The sequence below is a fragment of the Limulus polyphemus genome, unplaced genomic scaffold, assembly GCF_000517525.1.
Source record: "Limulus polyphemus unplaced genomic scaffold, Limulus_polyphemus-2.1.2 Scaffold1824, whole genome shotgun sequence".
Classification (NCBI taxonomy): Eukaryota; Metazoa; Arthropoda; class Merostomata; order Xiphosura; family Limulidae; genus Limulus; species Limulus polyphemus.
Window position 1 is genome coordinate 73001 of NW_013667434.1, and position 24543 is coordinate 97543.

Below are 24543 nucleotides of genomic sequence, written 5' to 3' on the forward strand. Positions count from 1 at the left end.
CATTTGATAACCATCTAGACATTATAAAGATTTTGCATGTGAATTTTCAAAATTCTCTGATGCGTAAAAGAATTTTTAATATTAAAATGAATATTACTTTGCATGATAGATAGGCAAGATGTGAAAAAAAGACATGAGAAAAACATTGCTTTACAAACCTTAAGACTTAATAAAAAAAAAATTTATATTTTGCGTATGAAAGCACTCTAATGTTTAGTTATCTGCCAAATTTCGTTAATATTTGCTTACTGATTTAAAAGTTATAGCATGAAAACTATAAAAAGCACAAAGTGGTTACTAGCTTGGTCCTAGGGACCGAGCCTGTGCTGAAAGAGTTAATCCAGAATACTGAGTTGCCCATTATTGCAAGACTTATTGCCCATTAATTGAGGTTCTACTGTACTTGACTGTACTCGCTAACCTAATGAAATTTAAAATCATTTGTGACTTGTATTCATCAGCACATTTTGTGGATATCTTTTGTAAACATAAAAAGATGTAACAATTACGAATTCATCAAATTTACTTTTGATAAAAAAAAAATGTATTTTACAATGTGCATGCACCTTGTTAAATAAAAATACATAATTTTTCATGGTGAACTACTACTGAAAGGAGATAATTTCACACACTTTTCAGTCACATTAATTCCAAAACTGTTATATTAAAGAATAATTAATTTAGAAATAGGAAAAAATTTATAAAGAAGTAAATTGAAAATGTGTATCAAATTTAATTGTAATTTGTTAATATTATGTACAAATATCACATGGAAAATGAAAAGCTTGGTCATTTTTATTGGTTCTCCAAAGATTTGCATGGAGTTTAGAGCTTTAAACTGAAAAAAATGATATACAAAGTGTTAAAATATGTAATAAAGAAAAAAAAAGAATTCATACCAGTACCAAGCTATGTACGACAACATAACTTTTCATTAAAACATATACAGGGAACAAAGCCTCTTAATTTTTGAAACTTCATACATGATCATGAAACTATAAATACACCTTTTTATTTTCTTTATTATCACTTATTTCAGGTGCTGCTGCTTTTGTGTGGTGAATAATTAATACTCACTAAAGCTGGAAAGTTAGTGGAATTGATTAAACATCAAACTGATTATTTAATTATAATTAACTAATAATCATTCTCACGTTAGACTTGGATAGTTGGAATGATCAATATTAGTTATAGTTCGAAACACTAATTTTGATTAACTGATTATTTTCATATGTTATCACACTTTTCTTGTGTTAAATGAAAATAATAATAAAATCCTAATGGCAGTATTTTTATTACTTGGATAGTTGGAATAATCAAAAACACTCATCTCAATTATTTTATTTCCTGGCATTAATCGAAATCATAACCAAGTTTATTAATCTATTATTTTATGTGACTAATGAATGGAATTGATACTCATAGGTAATTGAGTTAATTATCCAGCTCTAGTATTTATCTAATATTATCTTAGTAAGCCTGAACAAATATTTGGGTATTAGTTTTATTAAATACCAAAATGAAATTATCTAGAAATTAGAAATAGACCTAAAAATTCAAAGTTAACAATAGATATTTGTTTTTCCACAATCTTTTTAATTTGTCCTTTGTAGCCCAAAATCAAAAGTGTAAAAAAATTAACAATTAATTTGATTTTTATAAGAGGTTAAAATAAATTAAAGTATACTGCCCTTTATAAAATAAAGCTATTCATGTTGGGGTTGGCTTGATTTGCGTACTTTACATGTGTACCTAATATTATTATACATGTACAACTACAACATCCAAGAGTTCATAATATATATGTGATGCACTATTTTCTGATAAAATCAGACCATTCTTTGTATTATTAACTACATTGATGCTAACTTCAAGCATATACAATAATACAGGTATACACATGTAGCAAGGGCTGTATAAGGTCTAAGTTTTTATTTATGGAATTTTGTTTTATTTGTGCACATAATAAGTTACTATGACAAGAAGAGGTCCAATATAAACTTGGATGTTTTGATTGTGTGAAAGTATTAGGCACACTATATACTGTAAAATATGAAGTGTGAAAGTATTAGGTACACCATATACTGTAAAATATGAAGTGTGAAAGTATTAGGTACACCATATACTGTAAAATATGAAGTGTGAAAGTATTAGGTACACCATATACTGTAAAATACGGAAGTGTGAAAGTATTAGGTACACTATATACTGTAAAATATGGAAGCCAAACAGTCTCAGTATTCATTATGTAGAGATGTTACAGATGAGTCCACCTATACTTTTATGAGCTGGTGCAGCACCAAAGTAAATATTCAAAATTGTATAAACAAAAGTTAAAGCTGTTGTTTATGTTTTTATAAACTGTAAGATTCCATGGTATGGTATTAACAAAAATGACCATTTTGTTGGTACTTGGGCTTTAGTGTTAAAAATCCTAGATTAATAATTGCTTTTACTTTTAACAGTGTTTTTAAATCAGTGAGAAACATCTTATGACTGTATCCATTTTATATATTTTTACTTTAGTATCTAAAATTATTGTCATAGCTTTTTATTTTTCAGAAACAAACATGGTATTTTTCAGTAAGAACAATATTTAGTTAAAGATTTACATTGCATGTGATATATAGCATTGCTGTTGCTTATTATTACATTTCAAAAATAAATTATGGATCAAAAGGTTAGTGGCATATATCTTGCAACTACATTTTAATTAATAATTAATGAAGGTTACTGTTTTAAGGTGACACGTATATAATCTGAGTTTCTAGAGAGGGATCTGAAAACTCTTGCCCCCATTCCCTTTCCAATACTTTTTCAGTTACTCTAGTATACCTGGTGAATGGGATAGATTGAAGTCTGTCCATGATTATATTCCCAAGTATGTTCCATGTGGCTGAGGTATAGAAAAAATACTACCCAGTTGCTTTTCCCAGAATAATTTCTTGTTCAAGGCAGGTGGTAATGATACTTGCATTGTGGGGAAGAATAACATAAAAGGCCATCAAAAATGACATTAGTTTCAATGGTACTAGAGAAAAGCCTGGTGGTGGTTCCCAGTATCTTTTTTCCTATAAAGTACAGTATCCAGAGCACCGTTTATTTTATGATGTCATCTCATGCCATCGGAGACCCCCCCCCTCCCCCGCAAATCCCATCATGTTTAGTTCCTGTACTTTTCACCTTCTTTTCCCAAATACAGTAAGCAAGTCACAGCAGTTGAATTTAAAAGTCTAAACAGAACTTGGTGTTACAGAATTTAATTGATCTAACATATTGATGTGTGCTTCCCATTTTAATTAATATCAAGAAATCTTTCATTCCTATCTCATTGAGAAATATATCTTGAAATATTTTTGTATGCTTTTTTTTCTTCATTTAAAGGTGGATTCCATGTTGGTATGGAAGAGTGCTCTGAACATCAAGAAGCTCCACCCAGCACTGTACAGCTGCAGTCTCACTGGAATTTAAATCTACATTCCGATTCACCGGCAGTTGAATGCTCAGGTAGCAAAGTAAAGGACCAGGAAAAAAGCCAAAGTCGTCCCTCATCTGGCAGCGATTCTTTTTTACAAGAAAGTGGTGACTATCAGTGGTTAGATGATGGTTATAACAGGTAAAGTCATTATAGGAATAGAAAGGACCAAACTTAAAGCTAGAGTGCTTGTAACCATATACAGAGAGTTTATTGCACTTTATTTGAATGGTTTGTATATGCTAATGTTTATTAATAATGTAACTTAAATAACATTGTTCTTTACAGACTCAGTAGAAGTTTTACTGTCATTCAAAAACCCCAAAAATATAAATAATAATTTACATTTATAAGACTTTGCTTAAATGTATAGAGTAAATGTATCACAAAAAAGGTGTGGAATTTAAAAAAAAAATCTTGTTTAAGGAACAAAATGTTAGACAAATCTACTTGCCCCTCCTCTGTACCACAAAACATACACACAGAATACAACTTCTAGGATTTTGTTTTTATTTAACAATGGACAGAAGAATACAATTCTGTTGGCAGCTCAGTTTTCATGTATATTCATTAATGTATTTTATGGGTTTTAACAATTAGATTGTCAATAGGATTTTACAGTGCAGTATGTAGAATACCCAAACTCCTGGTTTAAATTAAATTAATGTTGTAAAAGTTTAAATCTTGTTATTACCTTAGAGCTAGCAGTCAAACTTTACTGGGCTCCTATTGTAGACAAATCCAATGTAATAATATTGTTGCATTGCATTAATTTCAATACATTTGTTGCTGTGTGTGTGCGTGTATGAATTAAAGGGATATGTATATTTGTGTAATATAATTTTGGTTTGAGGGTTGGAAGTGTACACTTATAATTGTTTGTATGTGCCAGACTAGAAGATCAGAATTTTCAGGATCTTACCAATATGATCAGGGATTTTATGCAGCAGTTTATTAAAAATCCCTATGATGAAGAAATCAAATATGCTTCAACTAGTAAAACTGGTCCTGACTAACAATTGAAATTACTTGCCTTACAATAAGGCAGAGTTTCAAATGCAAGATGATCTAAAGCATTTAATCAAAGATTGAAAAGAGGTAGATGGAATTTGGTATTGATTGTCATACATTCCTGCAGAACACTACGTCAAAGTAGTTGAAGAAAAGACCATTAGAGTATTTACTGGTGAGAAACGTGTCTTGCCTTGACCCAATGAAGATGGCAGTGGACATGGATGGCTGGTGGATTTCATGATAAATGTACTGAAGTTTGTGTCAGATGCAGGGAAAAGTGAAGGGAGGCATTGGGGTTTGTGACGAACTACTAAGATAGTATACCAAGTCCATTACTGCTGTTGTTTTCACAATCACAGCCTGTCTCCTTTACAGATGTGCTGCTGACAAGCTACTAAGACAGTACACCAAGTCCATTACTGCTGTTGTTTCCACAAGCACAGCCTGTCTCCTTTACAGATGTGCTGCTGACAAACTACTAAGATAGTACACCAAGTCCATTACTGCTGTTATTTCCACAAGCACAGCCTGTCTCCTTTACAGATGTGCTGCTGACAAACTACAAAGATAGTACACCAAGTCCATTACTGCTATTGTTTGCACAAGCACAGCCTGTCTCTTGTACAGATGTACAGGTTTTAGACAACATTGATAAAGATCATGCCTATATAATTCTATGGAATAAAGACTTGCTGCTCCTCTCTTGAGGTCAAACCAAGTGTGTGTTCTCTGTGAAAAAGGAAATTAAAGTTGAGAACCGTACAATCAATGAATCTGTAGTTGCACATTGCATTATCCATCATCACATCTAACCTGTTGGTGGTGGCTTGCAAATGGATATCTCTAAGCAACTGACTGCATCAGCTGCATCTGGCAAACAAAGGGAGGAAAAGCTTTATTGAAGAGAGGAAGGATCTCAAAAATAAAAAGAAGAAAATTCAGAATGATATTGATTCTCTGTTCAAAGCAGTACATGATTATGCAGAGAAAACAAAGTATTTTTTAATTATTTCCGAATTGAATGTCCTGAAGAGAAATTAAAAGGAGATTGAAGATCTGGGAAATTAAGATGATTCACTTCAGAAGAAAGTACAATTTTTAAAGAACATATAATAATTGTTCATCTCCTTTTAAAGTTTGTAGGCACACTATGCCATAAAAATGCCCTTTTTACTAATATACTATTATAATTTTATTTTGTAGATACCACTGGTTTAAGTGAATGATCCTGTTTCATAGCTTTTTTTCACATTTAAATGTTTTGGTCAGACAACATATTTTTTAATTAGCTTTTATGCATTTCAATTAAATACTTAAAAAAGCAGTTGTACTTTTTGCACTAACAGCATTTGATGCAACAAGTATAAACATACACCACATAACCTTATACTCAGTTCTATCTAATGTCAATGAAATTAAGTGCATATGGTATACAGTTCTTAAATTAAAAAATTATTTATTTGTTTAGAAATATATATTTAGGTTTTAACTGTACAAGTCCCTCAACTGCAGAAAATGTAGGTGTTTTGGATGATGAGACAAAAAACTGCTACATGGTTAAAAACAGTGGTATTTGGTAGGTCACATCTACCATAGTTCAATTCAAAATCTATTACGTTACAGCTACAAACATTTTCTACACAAAGTTAGAGAGGGTCAAAGATGAGGAACTTGCAGAGGGTCATACTACCTTACTAGGCAGATGGGTGATATAATTCCACGATATTATCTCAAGCTTCAGGATTGAATTACTTATTGATGATATGTTGTAACAAGTATATTCTGTGTTATTTTTCATACCAAATACCCTAAGTAATCACCTTAACTTGTTATGAAAATATCACATGGGGAGATTATTGTTCATCAAAACTATGTCCATTAACTACTCGTGTTCTCATTGTTTCTCTAGGTTTCTACAAACTTCTACCATTTACAGTGTAGATGAGACTTTTGCATCTTTATCAAGCTAATTTTTGAGCAACTTTTATTCCATCGTGATCACATCCCATTGTCTGCACTAGTAGTTGATGTAGCGTCTTACAGCCTTATACTTGCAGGTTAGCCTTGCAACAACATCTTCTTGCATACGTTCTCAAACTTCTAGGGTTACAGCATCTGCATGCATCACAAAAACAGTGACCAAATTCTAGATTTGGAGTAAATTTATGTCACAAGAAGTATACAGTTAGTCTGTCAATTTTAAATGAATATTATTTTTATAAAGTGCACTAATCTTCAGTGGAAGTAAAGTCCATCCTATATGGAAACCAGAATCTAATAGCTTATTACTGATTTACCACATCAAAGTGCCTGTAGTGGAGGGAAACATCCAGATCCTATATGGAAACCAGAATCTAATAGCTTATTCCTGATTTACCACGTCAAAGTGCCTGTAGTTTCAGGACTCATTGAGTTGGGTTACATTCCTCTTTACTATATCCCTTCCTTCTTTTTATGTACTTATTTGTCTGGCTCTCTTTTGTTACCCAGATGTTTTCAGTGGAATTTCTCCCATCCTCCTTTTCTGTTGACCTGGTCTGATGTTATATGACTTCTGTTTTTCTAATCTTCCTGGGTTTTTTGCTCCTATTCCTTATCTAGATCAGTCTCCATTCCATATTCCAGGTTCTTTTCTTTCTATTTTCTCATCTTCCATCTTCCAGAATTCTCATTTGTCACTCTTTTTGCCAGTGACTATCACACATGTATGTTTCTGTGGATACCTTTTTTCTTCTCCTACTGTTGGTTTTAATTTCAGTTTCTCCACCTCACTCCTCTTCTGCTTTTCTTCCTCTTTCTCCTCCCTCTGACCCTATCTATGGTCTGTTTCACCCAGTTTGTGGTTGGTGATGGTTGATGTGTCAGACACCTTCTTATATGTCTTTCTCAACCCAACTTCCCTTTGTTTTCTCTGTACTGTCTGTCTGTCTTTTTTTTGTCTTTCCATTCCTTGCTCTTCCTTTCCACTGAGCATCAGCCCCTCTTATATTTGTTGGTATTGTGAGGACCTTAGTTTGCCATATTCATGCCTTTTCTTTGACTATTTATATCTGTTAGCACCTTTTCAAAGGTTTCCTCTTCTTGTAACTACCTTCTTTTACAGTGGCTACTTGATTGGGGGGGGGCTATTCTTGGGATCTAAGTCCTTTCTCACACTCACTCAATGTTGGGTACTTTTGAGCTTTTTCTTTCCTCTTCTCAACCAACTTCAGCTTAGCTTCTTTGCCTGTGAGCTATGGCTTATCTAGTCACAGGCTTTACACTTCTTGTTCTCTCCCTGCATGAAAGGCTCTTCTACTTTTGGGCATTCTGGCTTCCTCGTTCCTTTGGGGCATTTCACTCGTGTATCTCCTCTAGTGGGCTTTGTGGTCCAAGATTTTTCTTTCTTGGGGGTTTTTTGTCCTCTTTTGTGAGCCTCTGTTTAGACTCTGCTTGTACTACTTCTTGCATTCCCTTACCCTCTCTCAAACCAGATCTCTCCCTGATCAAGATACATTTTTGGATGAGGACAGGACTTCTGACATTAGCTGGACAAGAGCTCACTCCACATCAACATGTTCATCCTTCTTGCTGATCACCAGGTATGTTCCTATTCTTGCCCCTAATGATGGTTCACTTGGCCATGTTCCCCTCAGCTTATTCCATGGTCTTTTCCTGCCCTGACTGTCCTTGTGGCTTCTGTTACAGGACCATACAATTGTTAACCATACAATTCTGAGCCTGTTCACATCCTTTGCGGGAAGCTTCAGTCTTTGTGGTGGACCATCTCTCTCAGCTAGTCTATATTCTATCAATGGAATATCCTCTTACACCCAAAGATCTTCAGTAAGATTTACCCTTGGTTGGACATGTCCATCTTGGACAATTTTTGGTATCCTTCTCAACTCTGGGCTTCCTTTCTTACGGTAATCTATGCCCCATTCTTAGTCTCTGGCTGTTGATTTCTCAGCCAGGCCTGGTCTTACCTGTTTCTCTATATCTACTTCTCTATTCTTCTTCTTCTCCTTACGTACCTCAAATTTACACACTACTCTCCTTTTTGGGCTTTATTATTGGTTCCTTATTGACCTTCTTAGCCTTGGTCCACTTGATATTTGGACCACCTTTCCTTTTCCTGTTATTCCTCTCTCACTTGCTTTCTTCATTGAGGGGTATACTCCCTACATCCTCACGCATGAAATTTGCTTGATCTGTTGCTTGTTAGGCTGGACTTTCTGCTGATGTGGTGTTATTCTCATAACATTCTTGTCATCATTCCATTATATTTGTCTATTATCATCTGTGACTGATCTTTTGTCATTGGTCCTTTCACCATCCCTTTCCTCCTGGCAGTGATTTTGTGTATCATTTTTTTGATTTTTTTACCTAATTTGTTTGAAGGATTCTTGGTCTAAACCTTTCTTAGTTTCAGGTTGTCCTTTCTATGGCTTTAAGCCTTTCCCAGTACAAAGAGGTGTTTCTTCCCTTGTCCTCTCTGTTCTGTTACACTTTTTCATCATCCTCAGTCTTCCTCACTCAACTCCCTTACCTGACTGGGACCTTAATGAGGTTTTACATTACTTCGTGCATGCCCCATTCAAGTTGTTGACTTCCTGGCTTTTGCACCATCTTTCTCTACTGACTTATTTCCTCATACTTCTCTTTTACAGTTACTTTTTTTCCTTTGAATGTTCTTGCACCCTCTTCCACTGCACTTATCTTTTCCTCTATCAGGGCTGATCCTTTCTTTATCAGACTTCAACTACTCGAAAGGTAAACTGTACTTCTCTCCTATCTCCCTTCCTTCTGTTTCTCAACTATTAGATCATTTGCACCAGGCTTGACTCCTATGTCCTATTGGGCTGTTCGGTGTGCCGTATCACAGGCCTCTCCCTTTAGGGGTTTCCACCTTCATATGTCCCTTTCTTGGGACTCTTTTTTTTTTTCATGGAATTCTTTCCTTATTCTTATATGGGATGGATGTGTTTGTTTTGATATGTGAATACTTGCAGACTGTTTCCCTTTTCTTCACATTAGATTCATTGCCTTTTTCATTATTTTGCATTTCTTGTTTGATGGCAAGATATCTCCAGGCTGGACTGTTGACTCTCATCACACACATTCATCTCCTTCTTGCTACTTCTCTACACCTTCTGCCTGTTTTATTTCATGATGGTTTTTGACTTTCACAGATCACCATTATTGTTCGATCACCTCATTGTCTCTGAGGATAATACATATTTCTCTTTCAGGGCCCCTTTTTCTTTGCATAGGATCCCACCAAGTGGCTGGTGTTGCCTTCCAGGGTATACTTACGCATAATCTGCATCAAGCAAGGATAATGATAAGCACTCATACCATCTTTCCTAGCTCAACACGTGCTCACTGTGAGATGGGGTGTTCCGCAAGACCACTTGAGGTATATGTGTGGTTTATATAAAAAATAAATCTTTATTCACTCTCTTGTCTGATCCAGACTGTACTTCCTCCCTGCACTATCATGGAAAAGGCCGGTGCCAGAGAGATGTTTTGCTACGTCTGTAGCTTCTTTTTGTCAAGTGAAGTATATGGTGACCCTTCTGCTTGCCAGTTTCTAGCCTCTGGGATGGTGGACCATAAAGAATTTTCACTGATTGGAACCTAACTGCTAGAGCTTGAACAAGAAGTGCCAATATGGTGAGAAGTGGGGCAGTGGTGACACCATTTGTGTAGGGCAGGTTAACCCACATATAATCCAGATATATTACTTGTGTTACATGTGCTCTTCTTCTGCAGCCAAAGCCTGTTCAGTAGTGTTGAGGTGTACACTCACTACATATGGGCTAATACTGCATAATACAGTGCCCTCCTCCTGCAGATAGTCTATCCCATAAAATCTGTTCAGTTGAGTAGAGGTGAGCACACTCTATACAAAACCAGTAAATATTTATATCTTGCATGTTCTCCTGCAGCCAGTCTGTTCAGTAGTATAAAGATGACCACACTCATCACTGGTCCTTACTACATAACAAATGTACCCTCCTCCTAAAGCTGATGGTAGAGTTAAGGTGAGCATTTCATACACACCTGTGATGTATCTGTCACATAACCTTTTCCTACAGCTGACATTGGATATGTAGAGGCTGACAGTTGAGTTAAGGTGAGCACTTCATACACACCTGTGATGTATCTTTCACATAACGTTCTCCCACAGCTGGCATTGGATCTGTAGAGGCTAACAGTTGAGTCGAGGTATCTAAGTATCCATATTATTTATAATATAGTGCCCTCCTCCCCTACAGCTGGAGTCAGCCCCATAGAGTCTGACAGCCTGAATGAGCCCCAACCACACTATACGTAGTGGCTGTCCGATGACTTGTGTGAAAGTTCTTAGACAGCCATCTACCAATTCTATCTATCCCTGCAACATGACTGGCTTGTTTGCCTCTTATTTACTCATCTTGGTAAATTTTGCTCTGGTCCTTCCACCATATCAATGTGGGGTTTTAGCTAATGTGTGGGAGGAGGTGAGTTATCCTCTTGGAAGTTAACTTTTTCTTTACCTGAAAATGTATTTCTGATAGATACTTGCCTTTTCACACATTCCCACCTATTCTCCCCACTTACAGTGCACATTTTCGTACTTGCTTCATCAAAGAATGAAGATTCATGAGTGCAAATGCATAAAAGGAGTTAGTGTGCATGGAGGTGGGTTGCTCTCCTGTTGGTGGAGGGCTTTCTCACATGATGATGTCCTCATGAAATGGCACAATTCATGTAATATCACATAATATTGTGTGGGAGTTGCCTCAAGGCTAGTGGTGTGAAGAGTTAATCTGTGTAAGAGGTGAGTATCTTTTGGTAAGGACAATGTGAAATTCACCATGGCAATGTTTAATTGATGATCATATTGTTGTATTTATTTTGAAATAATCAGTTATTGGCTTAGGATGTAACTGGATTGCTGTAGACTCCAGCTGTGTTGACTTCATAAAAATCCAGAAAAAATGTTTTTATGGTGACTTATAGGCCAATCAAATAAATTATGTAGTATCATGTTGTGTCAAAAAGGAACATCTAATATTTCTTTTTGATATTGTATGGTAATGTAAGGACATTTGTCTGTTTTTATTAATTTCTGAAAAAAATGTGGAGGGGGGGGGGCTAGATTCTCCTAGATTTACATCTACTTATACAGCATTAAATAATACAGTTATTAATTTCTAAAAACAAAAATAAGTGGAAAGAGTGAGGTTTTGACTTCTTGACCCCTTTTCCCTAAATCAATTCCTGCTTATACAACACTAAAAAAACAGTTATTAAATCCTGAAAAAAAAATGGAGGCAGAGGTCTGAAACCCCTAGACCCATCAAGATCTGTGCCTACTTATACTATATTAAATAATTATTAATTTGTAAAAGAAATTGGTGGGGATTTCATCCCTTGAATTTTCCCCCTACATCTGCACCTGTTTATACAATATTAAAGAGTAAATATACTGAATTATAATTCAGAAACAAAACCATCTAAAGACAGAGAACACTTTTTATTTAACACTTAAGTAGCCAGAGAATTTGTGGTTGGTGCTACTAGTTTATTGTCTTCCTTCTAGTCATTTTCATCTACCCTTTAATTCTGTGTGTATTTTTCCTATATTTGCATTATTTCCTTATGGCAAAAATAGTAATTAGACATAAGGCATAGTTTATAATACTGTATCTGAAATGTATTTTATTATGCTCTGCATGAAGTACTTCATTTATACCATGTTACACTGGAAAAAGATCCCCCTGAATGTGAAAAAAATTGATAAGAAGAAGTCCACTCCGATATTTTAACTCAGATATTTTTGCATATAAACTGGTAATATCAACAGAGTGAATAAGAAATTATACGAGATCTAAAGAGCTGTGTTATTTGTATGGATCACCACTGATTTGAAGAAATAGGCTTAAGTTAAGGTGGCCTAATCTTCTCACGGTAAGGTAAAATTTTTATCAAATATAAACTTTCCTCAAGTATCTTCATTTTTGAAGATCAGTGGAGGTTTCCAGTTCATCATGCTTTTGACTCTTTCTGTGGTTCCTTATAATTCATTTGATTATGTGAACAAATCTTCAGTTTGAATATTGTGTTAACTATCTTTTCAGAATTTCTGATGCTGTGCTTTGCTGTTGTTGTTCCATTCAGTCTAATACAAACCAAACTTGAATACTCCGAATGGAGCATAATCAGGATGTTTGTATCATATGCCTAGGTAAAGGTAGAAACTTGATAAAAACTCCTACTAAGGAAATCTTAGAAAAGCTTGAGGGCTATAATAAATAATGCACTTTGATGGTGAAGTGAAAGTTGGCACACTATGTGATAGAACATAGTTTCTGTCAGTGCTGTATTGTAAATCTGTATTTCATTGGAAGTGTTATAGGGATACAGTACATAGTGAAAAGCTGAAGAGAGACGGTGATTTAATGAAGCTTTTATTTACAAATAATGTTATTGTGCCAAAGAAAGGACTCAGTCCATCAGACCCAAAATCTAAGCTTGATTCATATAAGTCCCCAAGAAATGGTGGAAAGGGAAGTATCAAGCAGCCTGAAAGTGGTGAGATCCACCATGCAATGAGCAAGAAGAGATTTATGTACATCGAAGAAAATACTCCAGTATCAAAACTGAAGGTATAGTTAGTTTATATAAATAACCCACTTGGTTTTATAATATCATGGAAACTGTCTTTATGATAAAGAAAGGAGCTGCAACCAAACTGTCTCCAGTACAGAATTACCAGCAATATGTATGTGACACTGATGTCATTAATACTCTTTGACTTTTGGCAAAGTTGTAATGTTGGATGATGTTGATGAAGTTTACACTTTTGGGAGGAAACTGCTACGGAGAGGAAATTCTAGAGAAGTTTGTTTGGTGTATGCAAAGAAAACAGGCGTCATTAAAGTAAATGAATTGGATGGGAACTATTCAGAATGGATAACACTGAAGCTGAGAAACTACTGCCAGCAATAGGTGCTCTTGTTACACACACAAACTGAGCTGATCTCCTTCAAAGGATACAATCAGTCTACATCTAATATTCTGCTAATCTCTGAAAATGGCTGGGAGAAAAACAATAACATTATCCTGTCAGTTAAATACTTGCAGCCACCAGCTCCCAAGGTTTTAATATAACTTGTGAAATATGCATGCAAGGAACACTGATGCTAACTGAAAATGCTTGTGTAAAAAAAAAATTATATATATTTATATACCCCGATATTCATCAATATGCAAATACAATGAACTGTGACAACACAACTGATTACCATTTAGATGAAGATGATGATGGTTAGAGAATGAAATGATTTGACCAGTAAGCTTTCCAGAGTTTAGCTTTTGATGATGAAGAGTTCAGTGAGTTTGTATAATATAGTAATATTATGTTTGAGAAGACCATCCAGCTGTATTTCCAAGTGAGATGAAGACAGATGTAAAATGCTGACATCAACAATAACTTACTCTATGGACATGTTAAAAATAGCAGGCATATTGTGACATTCATTAAATGCATCTTATTTGTTGATGAAATGCATTATTTTACTTACAAAATTTCCATAATTTTTCCACTATTTTGAACATTTTTTAGCATAGTTTGTATCCTAAAATAGAACCCCCAAAATTATACTAAAAGCCAAAATAAAAAATGGCACCAAACATTTCTCAACTCAATAGATCCTAGTAAGTATGACGAACAGATAAAATATATTTGAGGAAATCTAGCTGAAATGAAATTTTAGGACATTTTGTTCCATACTGATTAATTGGTTGGTTTATGATACACTAGTCAATATAATTTCTGCTCATAGGTAATTGATTATATCGATAAAATTGCTCAGCTCTACATGTATGTAGTCAAGCTACATTATCAGTTCCACATTTTTATTGAAACTACAAAAATCTTCGAACAGTCACATTATGAGAACTAACCTACAATACAATGGAGAATAACAAATAGCCCTTTGGGAATATTTCAATATCTATAAATATTCTACAGATGTTAACATTAAATCTTCCCATTGCCCATTCTTTCATATAGTTCAGAAACAAGGTTTAAATCTCTAATGGATTGAGATATGATGAGAACTCTAGGTATACACAAAGTATACTTCAGTCTCCGAATCTTAATTCTCAGTAATACTCTGGTTTGTGCTTTTCCATTTTTTTCATAAATAACTATTGTATCAATTATTTCTAAATAATTTTTTTACTGTTGTGCTGTACATTTTAGGTATAACTTAAGTTTCTTTCATTTACACATCTATCATTAATCATGCATATGTTTATGAACTCTGTTATATACGTCATTTTATTATTTTACTTACATACTGTGTAGTTTCAGGGCTTCTGCAGTTTGTTTTTTTGAAACCACTTAATCTCTTTCTTTCATCAAATGTTTTTATATTTTCCTGTTTCAGTTCAGCTTCTCTGTCCTTCTTTCACATGAAATCACAATATAACATCACCTATCACTGACACTGTAGCCTGGTTTTTCTTCTTTATTAACATGAAATCACAATACAACATGTACACTACTTTCTGCTGTTAACACCACCTGTCACTGAAACTGCAGCCTGATCTTTTTCTTTATTAACATGAAATCATAATATATCGTGTACACTACTTTTTCCTGTTAACACCACCTGTCACTGAGACTGCAGCCTGACCTTTTTCTTTTTTATTAACATGAAATCACAATATAACATATACACTACTTTCTACTGTTAACACCACCTGGCACTGACACTGCAACCTGATCTTTTTCTTCATTATTAACATGAAATCACAATATAACATGTACACTACTTTCTACTGTTAACACCACCTGGCACTGACACTGCAGCCAGATCTTTTTCTTCTTTATTAACATGAAATCACAATATAACATGTACACTACTTTCTGCTGTTAACACCACCCGTCACTGACACTGCAGCCTGGTTTTTCTTCTTTATTAACACAAAATCACAATATAACATGTATTGAAAGGTGTTGTGCACATTCTATGGCAGTGGTTCCCAACCCGTTAGGGGAAGGGGTGTGAAACGTTACTGGGATGAATGGAAATGAAGGCTTAGCTTCTGTTGAATACTATTTCAGTCGATTTACCTTTCTGGCTCAAATCTGTGCCTGGAATGCAGTCTCTTATCAATAGTTCATGAGTGGGGAGTGGTTCAGTGAAGTTTTCCTCTTAAACTCTCTCTGATCCACCCTTTTACAACTGACACTATGATTTACTGTATCTATATAAATATGTGTGTGTTTTTTATGAGGAGGACTTTAGGCTTAAATAATGGTTAGCATTTTCTTCTGTGGCATAGTACAGCAAGATACTGTCCTTTTATGGACCAGAGTATGGTTATAGAATAGTATGGTTGGCTATTAAATGTCTTGAAATTGGTATAACTCAGACTCCAGTAACAGTATTTTCCTTGTAATTTTCATTAATAAGAAATTACTTTAAAAACTAACGAATGCAGAGGAGAATTCTATGAACATGTTTGGAAACATTTATAAGCAGAGATATACAGGAAAATATAGAACTACAAGGATGGCGCATTTCCAGATGTTGCTGAAATAACATGGACACCTATAATTATATCATAACTGATGAAAAATGTTCCATATTAATAATCCACCATGATACAAAAACGTGAAATAGATTTTCATTTGAACAGATATGGTATAAGTTCACAATACTTGGAGTACAAGTTAACAATATGTACGTGCAGACTTGAAACAAGATGTGATGTCAGTGTCTTTATAAAAGTTCAATTTGTATGAACATTTTTGAAACTTTGACTGTTCAACTTGATCATGATATACAATAATTTCAATGCATTATGTTGAATGCCTTCACTGCGATAATGTGAGATTATGCTTGAGGGGTTGAGATTTTCTGTGCTTCCCTCATGCAGAGACATGGACAAAATTAGTTTAGAATAAAAAATAGACCACTAAAATAATATTTTTAATGAATATTATATTTCTAGGAAAATTAAATTGCAAATTACAAAACAATGGTAAGCCCAACAATACTATCCTTAATTCGTGAATATTAGACGATTTCTAGAGAAACTAAATTACAAGTTACAAAAATATTAGGCTTAGTAATTCTCTTCTCAATTTACATGCATTTGATTTTTTGTTCGACAAATATATGGTTTCACATAAAGTTAATTTCTTTGTAGATAGAGGAAAATTAAAAAAACGTCCCACCTAAATTTGGTTGAGTGTGACCCAGTAGTTAGTTTTCCTGACTGGGGATCCAAGTGTCCATAGTTTGCTTTCCATTGCTGCAAGATGATACTCTATATTTTGGGGTACATTATAAGTGATGGAACAAATCTAATTTTTTTATTAGAGTAGACAAAGGATTGATGTTGGTTGCTGTTGTAGTTATAGGGCAGATAATTCTTGTGTAGCTTTGTGCTAATATAGGTGCCTAAAAACCAAACTAAACAAGCACAAATTTATGATGGCATGTCTAAGTTATTAGTATGTCCTTCTTAAAGATATGAAAGTTCTCATGAAGTGTCACTCAAGATCCAATAAACAAGCACACAAGTTTATATAATAGCATGTCTAAATTATTAGTATGTCCTTCTTAAAGATATGAAAGTTCTCATGAAGTGTCACTTGAGATCCAGTAAACAAGGGCATAAGTTTATATGAAAGCATGTCTAAATTATTAGTATGTTAATCTTAAAGATATAAAAGTTCTCATGAAGTGTCACTCAAGATCCACTTTCATTCAGTAGAAATTTTGTATATTTAAGAAGGACATATTAATTATTTTATACTGATTTGTAGAAGTGCTATGAATGTGATTTTTAATATGTTAACCAACTTTTTTTATTCTGTAAATACATGTGTTATAGCAGAAATTACTGGGTAAATTATTAAGTTTGGAATGTTCCATATTCTAAGTATTAATGTAAAGTTGTGAAATGAAATATTAAGTGGTCTGATTTTAGACTTAAATATTATAAGAAATGTTACCTGTTCATAATATATGTATTTATCTTTTGTACCAAAACACACTTGTATGTATGTATATATATATTTTTCTGGCAAATACAGACATTGTTATTTAGTACTTTTTTTTATTTATCAAAACAGAGAACTAAATTACAGTGTTGAAAAACATCATCAAAGTGTTCTGGCCCCATTTGTAGAGCAGAATAACTTCAGCTATGATGATCTTTCCAAACATTTTGATGCCAGTTTGGCAGAACTTGATATGGAGACCTTCCGAACAGAAGACATTCCATCCATGTTGGCCTTTCCAACTATATTCTCTGGAAACATCTCCAGGGAGAACTGTGCATCAGTGTCAGGGTCAGTTCTTGGGACTCTGGAGCTGGACTCCTCTGTTAGGTATGTAACATTGTAGTAATTTCCCTTTTTACATCTCCTAAGTGCAGGATATGAACTACAAGTGAATGTTCTACCAACTTTAGTTACCCCACAAGCAGCTGCTGTTAACACACGTTTGAACAACTCAGACTATCACAACATGAAATAGAAATTGACATGTTTCTATAAGTAGAAATAGGTGATACATATATTTAGAAATCAAACTGTCAATTAATATTGGGAGGTTTCTGTGAGTGTAACATATACAAGAAATTTTCCTGAATCAGTAGTGCTGTCACATTATTACTGCTGTGACCCTTAAAACCTCAGTTGCTTAGTTATTTTAAAGTGATTTTTTTATTATTATTGTAGATCTTTAAAAGTTACTTTAAAACAAACTGATTAAAGTGCATGGAGTTTAAGTTTAAACTTGATTAAACTATTTTAAAATATTGGGTTGGTTGAAAGGACTGACTCTGTGCACCCTTGGTTAAGCTATTTTAAAATATTGGGTTGTTGAAAGGACTAACCCTGTGAACCCTTGGTTAAGCTGTTTTAAAATACTGGTTGGTCGAAAGGACTGACCCTGTGCACGCTTGGTTAAGTTATTTTAAAAGCTGAAACTTAAAATGATTCATAACTTGAGTGTTTTTTAAAACATAACTCAATCAAACAACTTCTTTTTGAAATTTTCAAAAACTGAAGATTATTATTGGACATAAACATTATGGTTGCTTATTTTAAAGTGACACTTCAGTATATGGCAGTAAAGATTTTATTCAATTTTTTTGGAAAGATCTGTTTTAGGTATTACTAGTTTTGTTAATGCCTTTACATTCTTGTGTCATTGAATGTAACCGTTATTGTTCTACGTGTATTTGTTTTGAAGTAGAATCATTTCTGTCTTTTCTGTTGAGTTGCAGTATTTCAGAATAATTAACTTTAGGCATTATATGTTGTGAATGGTATTGTTGATGTCAGCCTTTGTAACTAACATAAGTGTTATAACAGCAGGAAATAGATTGCATGCTGTAGAGTAGGATAAATGTGTTTATTGCTTTGTAAAGAAACATTCTTCTTCTTCTGCAGTATTTTTTGTAAATTTAAATACTGTACGTTTTTTTTATAACATAGGATTTAGTTTTCTGTAATTGTAATATTAACAAAAGAATACTTATTTTCTTCAGTCCCCGCAGCACATCAGAAGAATCAGCAGAGATGTCCATTTGTAAAGATGAGCCACTCTTCTCTCCAGTGAAAGAACAACCATTGACAGGTGGAAACATATCTGTGGATAGTTTAGACTGTAGCTCACTGGAGGAGCATGATATAGTGTTAACATGTCAAGCTAATAAGAACAATTACACAATTGTGTTTGAAAGCAGTGGAACTCAGTATACTGATGACTCTGATTTTTTGGAAACTGCAGATAGCAGTGAAGGAGAAGGAAATCAGTGGTTCCAACATAACCATGGTCAAAGAAGAAGCCAGGGGTGTATGATACAGTCAGATTTAGCTTTTACCACATGGGGAAAATTGAGGAGAATGAAAGAAGCAACATCTTATAAATGTGCTAATAAACCCACAACAAGCAAAAGCCAAAGCCTTCCAAACCTTCTTCGACAGTCTTTGGTATTGAAAACAAAATACTTGCCAGTGAATCCACTGAACTGTGTTCCTCTGTATGATTTACAGACCAGTCAGCCATCACATTCAAAGGATTCTGAAACAAGTGGTAGTCAACATTCAGTGCCTTTGTTGCAACTGTATATAAGGAACAGGAGTTCCTTGGGATCAGAAGGTTGCTCCATTTCAATATCAAGTAGCCAGTCAGAGTCTTCAGGGTATATGATGACACCTCCACTATATGGCTCTAATTCTAATATGCAAGGAGATACAGAAAAAGTCAGTCAATCCAAAGGATACATAAGGAGAAATTCTGTGAAGCAGTGTGAGTGTAAAGTTCGAAAAGAAAGAAGTGGAGAAATTTATAGAGAACTAGAAAAATCTGAGGAGAGAAGAATGACCATGGTTCATAGCCTGGGCTCAAACTTCACAACATTACCAGTGGATGATGTGACAGAAGCCAATAATAATTTGTTACAAATGTCCACTAACAACAACACATACCAAACAAATATATGTGAACAAGAATCTGATGAAGAAGAAGAAAGCTCACAATATTTTGAAGACTCTTTAGTAGAAGCTCCACCACCTCGTCCAGTTGTTGCCCACTCAAGTATTATTCATGAAGAAGAAGAACCATTAGATACAGATTCAGGAAGTGGAGATGAAACAATGAAAGATAGTAAAGAACCTATTGGAAGTGATAGTGCTACTTCTGAAGAAATTACCCTTACAAAGAACAATACCATAAAGATAAAACCAAAGGTTTCCAAACAAGACCGTGGAGCTGGTACTGTTCAAAGAATTAATAATTTTTTCACTACTAGTAAAGTTGACAACTTTATGGCTAATAATAGCTGTGAGAGCACTCCTGAAAGGTTTTCTGTTAACTGGGTAGACCTCACTCCAGAAATTAATTCTCAAGGCACACAGACTAAACAGTTAAATAGCAAGAGAAGTGGATCTATGCAAGAATTTTTTACTGAGAGTGATAAACATCTAAATAATGCTCGACCTCATTCACCAAGGGAGTCCAGTCCAGCCTCGAGTGGCTATGGGAGTAGTCGACAGAACTCAGTGGAACGGCTGCGTCAGAATTCTCAGTTGTTCATAAACAATACTAATACTATAACCTTAAATCAAAGTCAAAGGAATAAGACAGTAGTGACAGTTCCCACATTGCACGACCGTGTTACTCAAATACCGGTTCACATTAAGAATCGGTCTGTCCAGACTTCCTTTACAAATGTCAGTGATGGGTTTATGATTGAGGAAGCTACTATGATGGATAAATCTACTTCTAGTTCATTCACAGGTGATAATTCCACTTCTCCAAACATATCAGAGGATACTGAACCTGAGAAAAAGCCAGTGTATGTTTGTTTTCCAAATTATTCTCTCCCTGATCTAAGTTTTCTTAAAGAGCTAACAGGTAATCTAGATGGACCAAATTTATTGTATCTTAAGCCATCAAGTCCCATTGTGCCTCCATATATGAGAGATTTTGGGATATCTCAAAGTGAAAAAAATAAAGTGAGGTCATTATCTTTTCCAGAATTTGAATCTATTTCTCAGGATACTTTTAACCATATTCAAGACTGGGATTCTTTGAGTGTGTTATTGCCAAATGATTTAAAACCCCTTATTCCAAAGCTGAGCCAAAGCAAAATTGAAGAGAAGAAACATGAAACAGAAGATAACAAGAAGAACAATTATCCTATATTTCATAATGAGCCTTGTTGGGTGTTCAGCAAATCAATAAAAAAAACTTCAAGTTCAGAAGAAAATACTGGTATGACTGGAAAGTGTTTCTCTTCCACTAATCATAATCTCCCAGAACCTGAGAGTCCTGATATTCCTCCACCCTTGCCTAAACGATCCCTTTCATTACTAAAAGACAACTGTTTTGGTGATGGCTCCTCTAGTTCCCCAAAGGGAATTTTGAGGAAGTCACCATCAAGTGATTACTGTCTAGAACAGAACCACCAGCAGTTTATTTCAAAATGCAGGAATGCTTCTTGTATGTCTTCTAAAAAAGAGGATCTAAAAAACAAAAGAAGATCACTGCATGAACCTTGCCAACAACTATTGGAGAACATTCCAGAAAGTTCTAATGTGAAAAGATATTGTTGCTTTGCTCCATCCACTTGCCATGTTGTAGATCAGGCCTTAACTAATGTTGTATGCAATTCTAAAGAAATACCAGATACAAAATCTAGTATTAGAAACCCTTTGCAGAAAAATTTGTCAGAAGGTTGCTGTACAGGATGTCCAAATCATGGTTGTCAGAACTGTATGCCATCAAAACAGTCAGTTTGTTTATGTTGTCATGCAGATTCTTCCAACCAGTTAGAAGGTTTTCAGCATAACAGATTTTCTTTTCCAAGATTTGCTACATTTGAAGGGAAGCAACCACTGCAGCAACTATGTGGTCAACTTCAACAGCTTCTTAATTCTAGTACCAGTCTCAATTTAATGGCTGCAGCTTTGTTGGCAGCACAAGGGAGCCCAGAAGGAAGCAATGCTAGTAGCACCTCTTCAAACTGCAATTGTGCTCGTTCAAAGAAAGCAGTAAGCTTCTGTGAAAAGGTCGCTGTGCAGTCGAGAGAGATGGGAACCACAGCCGGGGAAAGACCATGCCAACAGAATAACAAGATCGCTACTGTCCAACCATGTGGACACAAGTCAGGTAATTTGTATTCTGCATATAAACACCTATGAAGTATTTCAGATGTACAAAAATCATTCAAAAAGTATTTTGCTGTAGATGTATATAAATTTTTATAAAAAATTCTTAAAACTTTAAAAACAGCAAGTTAAACATAGCTAACAGAATTTCTTTTTTTATTTAAAGTGAGATAGGATAAAAAGATAAAAGATGTTATGTTTTGGCATGATCTGGTACAACAGAAATGACTTAAATAGATATTTTAAAACATTTTCTCCTTGACAATATGGAACAAGATGGACAGATACCAAAACTTAACCAATTTTGAAAAGAGGAAATGGATATTGATATTTTTTATTATTATTAAAAAGGTTTCTTTACTTTTTTTTTTTAACAGGTTATATTTTTTTTATTGAATACTTTGGATAAATGAGTTGAGATTTGATCAGTATTTTGTTTGTTTTTAAAAATTGAGAGGTGTAGTTGCTAGGCTTGAACTTGATAGTTGGGAGCGATAATTAAAACGTAATCAAGGAAGAAGTAAGGAATGACATTTATCTACTTACTTTCTATCTGCTGTTCATGGTAAGTTTTAACATTATTATTAAAGTTCACTGGTATTTACATTTACCTTAAAATGCAAAAAAATCTAAATGTATGTAGTTAACAACAAAAAGAAGGGCACCTACAAGCTGTAGAGCTGGTTGATTAGTAGAATTTGTTAATGGATTAATTATATGACTCATGAACCCTATATGCGTGGGTGGGGGACAAAGTATGCATGTCAGCAACTTTTTACAGAGAACTATTCAACAAATTTATGTATTATCACTGATAATGGTAATAATATTATTATTATTTAAAACATCACAATTGAAATTAGAAATCACTAAGTATCCACTTAGCCAGTTTATTTATGTATATTGTTTGAATACTAAAAACATGCAAATAATGTTCAATAAATAAGGATTTGAGTCATTGCAACATTTTACCATCACTTACGATACTTACTAAATGTAACTTAAGCTTGTCCGATGTCTTCTACTTTTAGAAAAGCTAACACTCACGTTATTTGTACTAGAAACTTTCCAAAGAACTTTCCAGAAACTGCTACTCAAACAACCACATTTACTCTTCTATTTGTTTTGAAAACCAAGAAATTCATAATATTCTCTCAAGGGGTGATAGGTTTTCAGCAAGAATAAAGTTATTCTTTGGGATGGGCAGAAAAATTATAAAACAATTGACAAGTGTCTTGTTTACAGGCAAAACTTTTTGGGAATGTGAACAAATACAAATCTGAACATTTTTCTTCATAAATTACATCAAATAAATGTTAAAAAATTATAAAATATCAATTCTAAAATATTTTTGAGTAAGAATTGCTGAAATGGAGTTAGAATTAACATATAAAATGGACTTATAAATTTGTGGTGAAAAAGTCATTTTGAAAAAATATAAAAACCCACAGGATACCTTTTCAACAGTAATATGCTAAAAGTAAGTTACATTATTAATTCTAAGCTGTTGTATGTGTTAAATGCATCATTCATCCAAAGTTGTTTGAAACCTGTTATGAAATGAAGATAGGATCAATAGCATTTCATGGGTTTCTTCCTATAAAGTTCTACAAGACTACTGAATATTTGTTGATGATGATAAGCATTACTTCATGACATTTTTAAAACAAATTTTTATATAATGTAACTAAATTTTATTACCCTAAAAAACCTTGCAAATATAAGATCTAAGAAAACATGACTAGTTTCGACTATAGGCCCATATTAGGTACCAGTTAGTAGAAAGTTACTTTCAGTTTTTTAAAATCTATTTCATTTAGCAAACATGCTTTGTTTTTTACTTTTGTTTCAGCATATTTACTCTCCACACACATTATGCGGTATTGGCTGAAGTCCTTTTTTCTAATGCACAGTTGACGAAATAGACTTTCAATTAAAATACATTAGAGAAGTAGTAGTCGTAGTTGACTTGTATGCATTGTGGCAAATTGTATTCTTAATAGTGTTTTATAGTTCTTTATAGAACTGTCATTTCTTAATGGTGTTTTATATTTCTTTATAGAACTATCATTTCTTAATGGTGTTTTATAGTTCTTTATAGAACTATCATTTCTTAATGGTGTTTTATAGTTCTTTATAGAACTATCATTTCTTAATGGTGTTTTATAGTTCTTTATAGAACTATCATTTCTTAATGGTGTTTTATAGTTCTTTATAGAACTGTCATTTCTTAATGGTGTTTTATAGTTCTTTATAGAACTATCATTTCTTAATGGTGTTTTATAGTTCTTTATAGAACTATCATTTCTTAATGGTGTTTTATAGTTCTTTATAGAACTATCATTTCTTAATGGTGTTTTATAGTTCTTTATAGAAC

The 24543-nt window shown here is 33.9% G+C and overlaps 1 protein-coding gene across 3 annotated transcripts in view; it reads left to right on the plus strand.

Moving 5' to 3' along the window:
- LOC106465062 overlaps window positions 1-24543 on the plus strand; it is a 134332-nt gene that overhangs the window by 67496 nt on the left and 42293 nt on the right. For all 3 annotated transcript variants that reach the window (XM_022392876.1, XM_013925259.2, XM_013925258.2), the window contains exons 2-4: window positions 3385-3616; window positions 17616-17873; window positions 19040-22167. In XM_022392876.1, coding sequence (XP_022248584.1) covers window positions 3385-3616; window positions 17616-17873; window positions 19040-22167 — 3618 coding nt within the window. The remainder of the gene's footprint in view (window positions 1-3384; window positions 3617-17615; window positions 17874-19039; window positions 22168-24543) is intronic.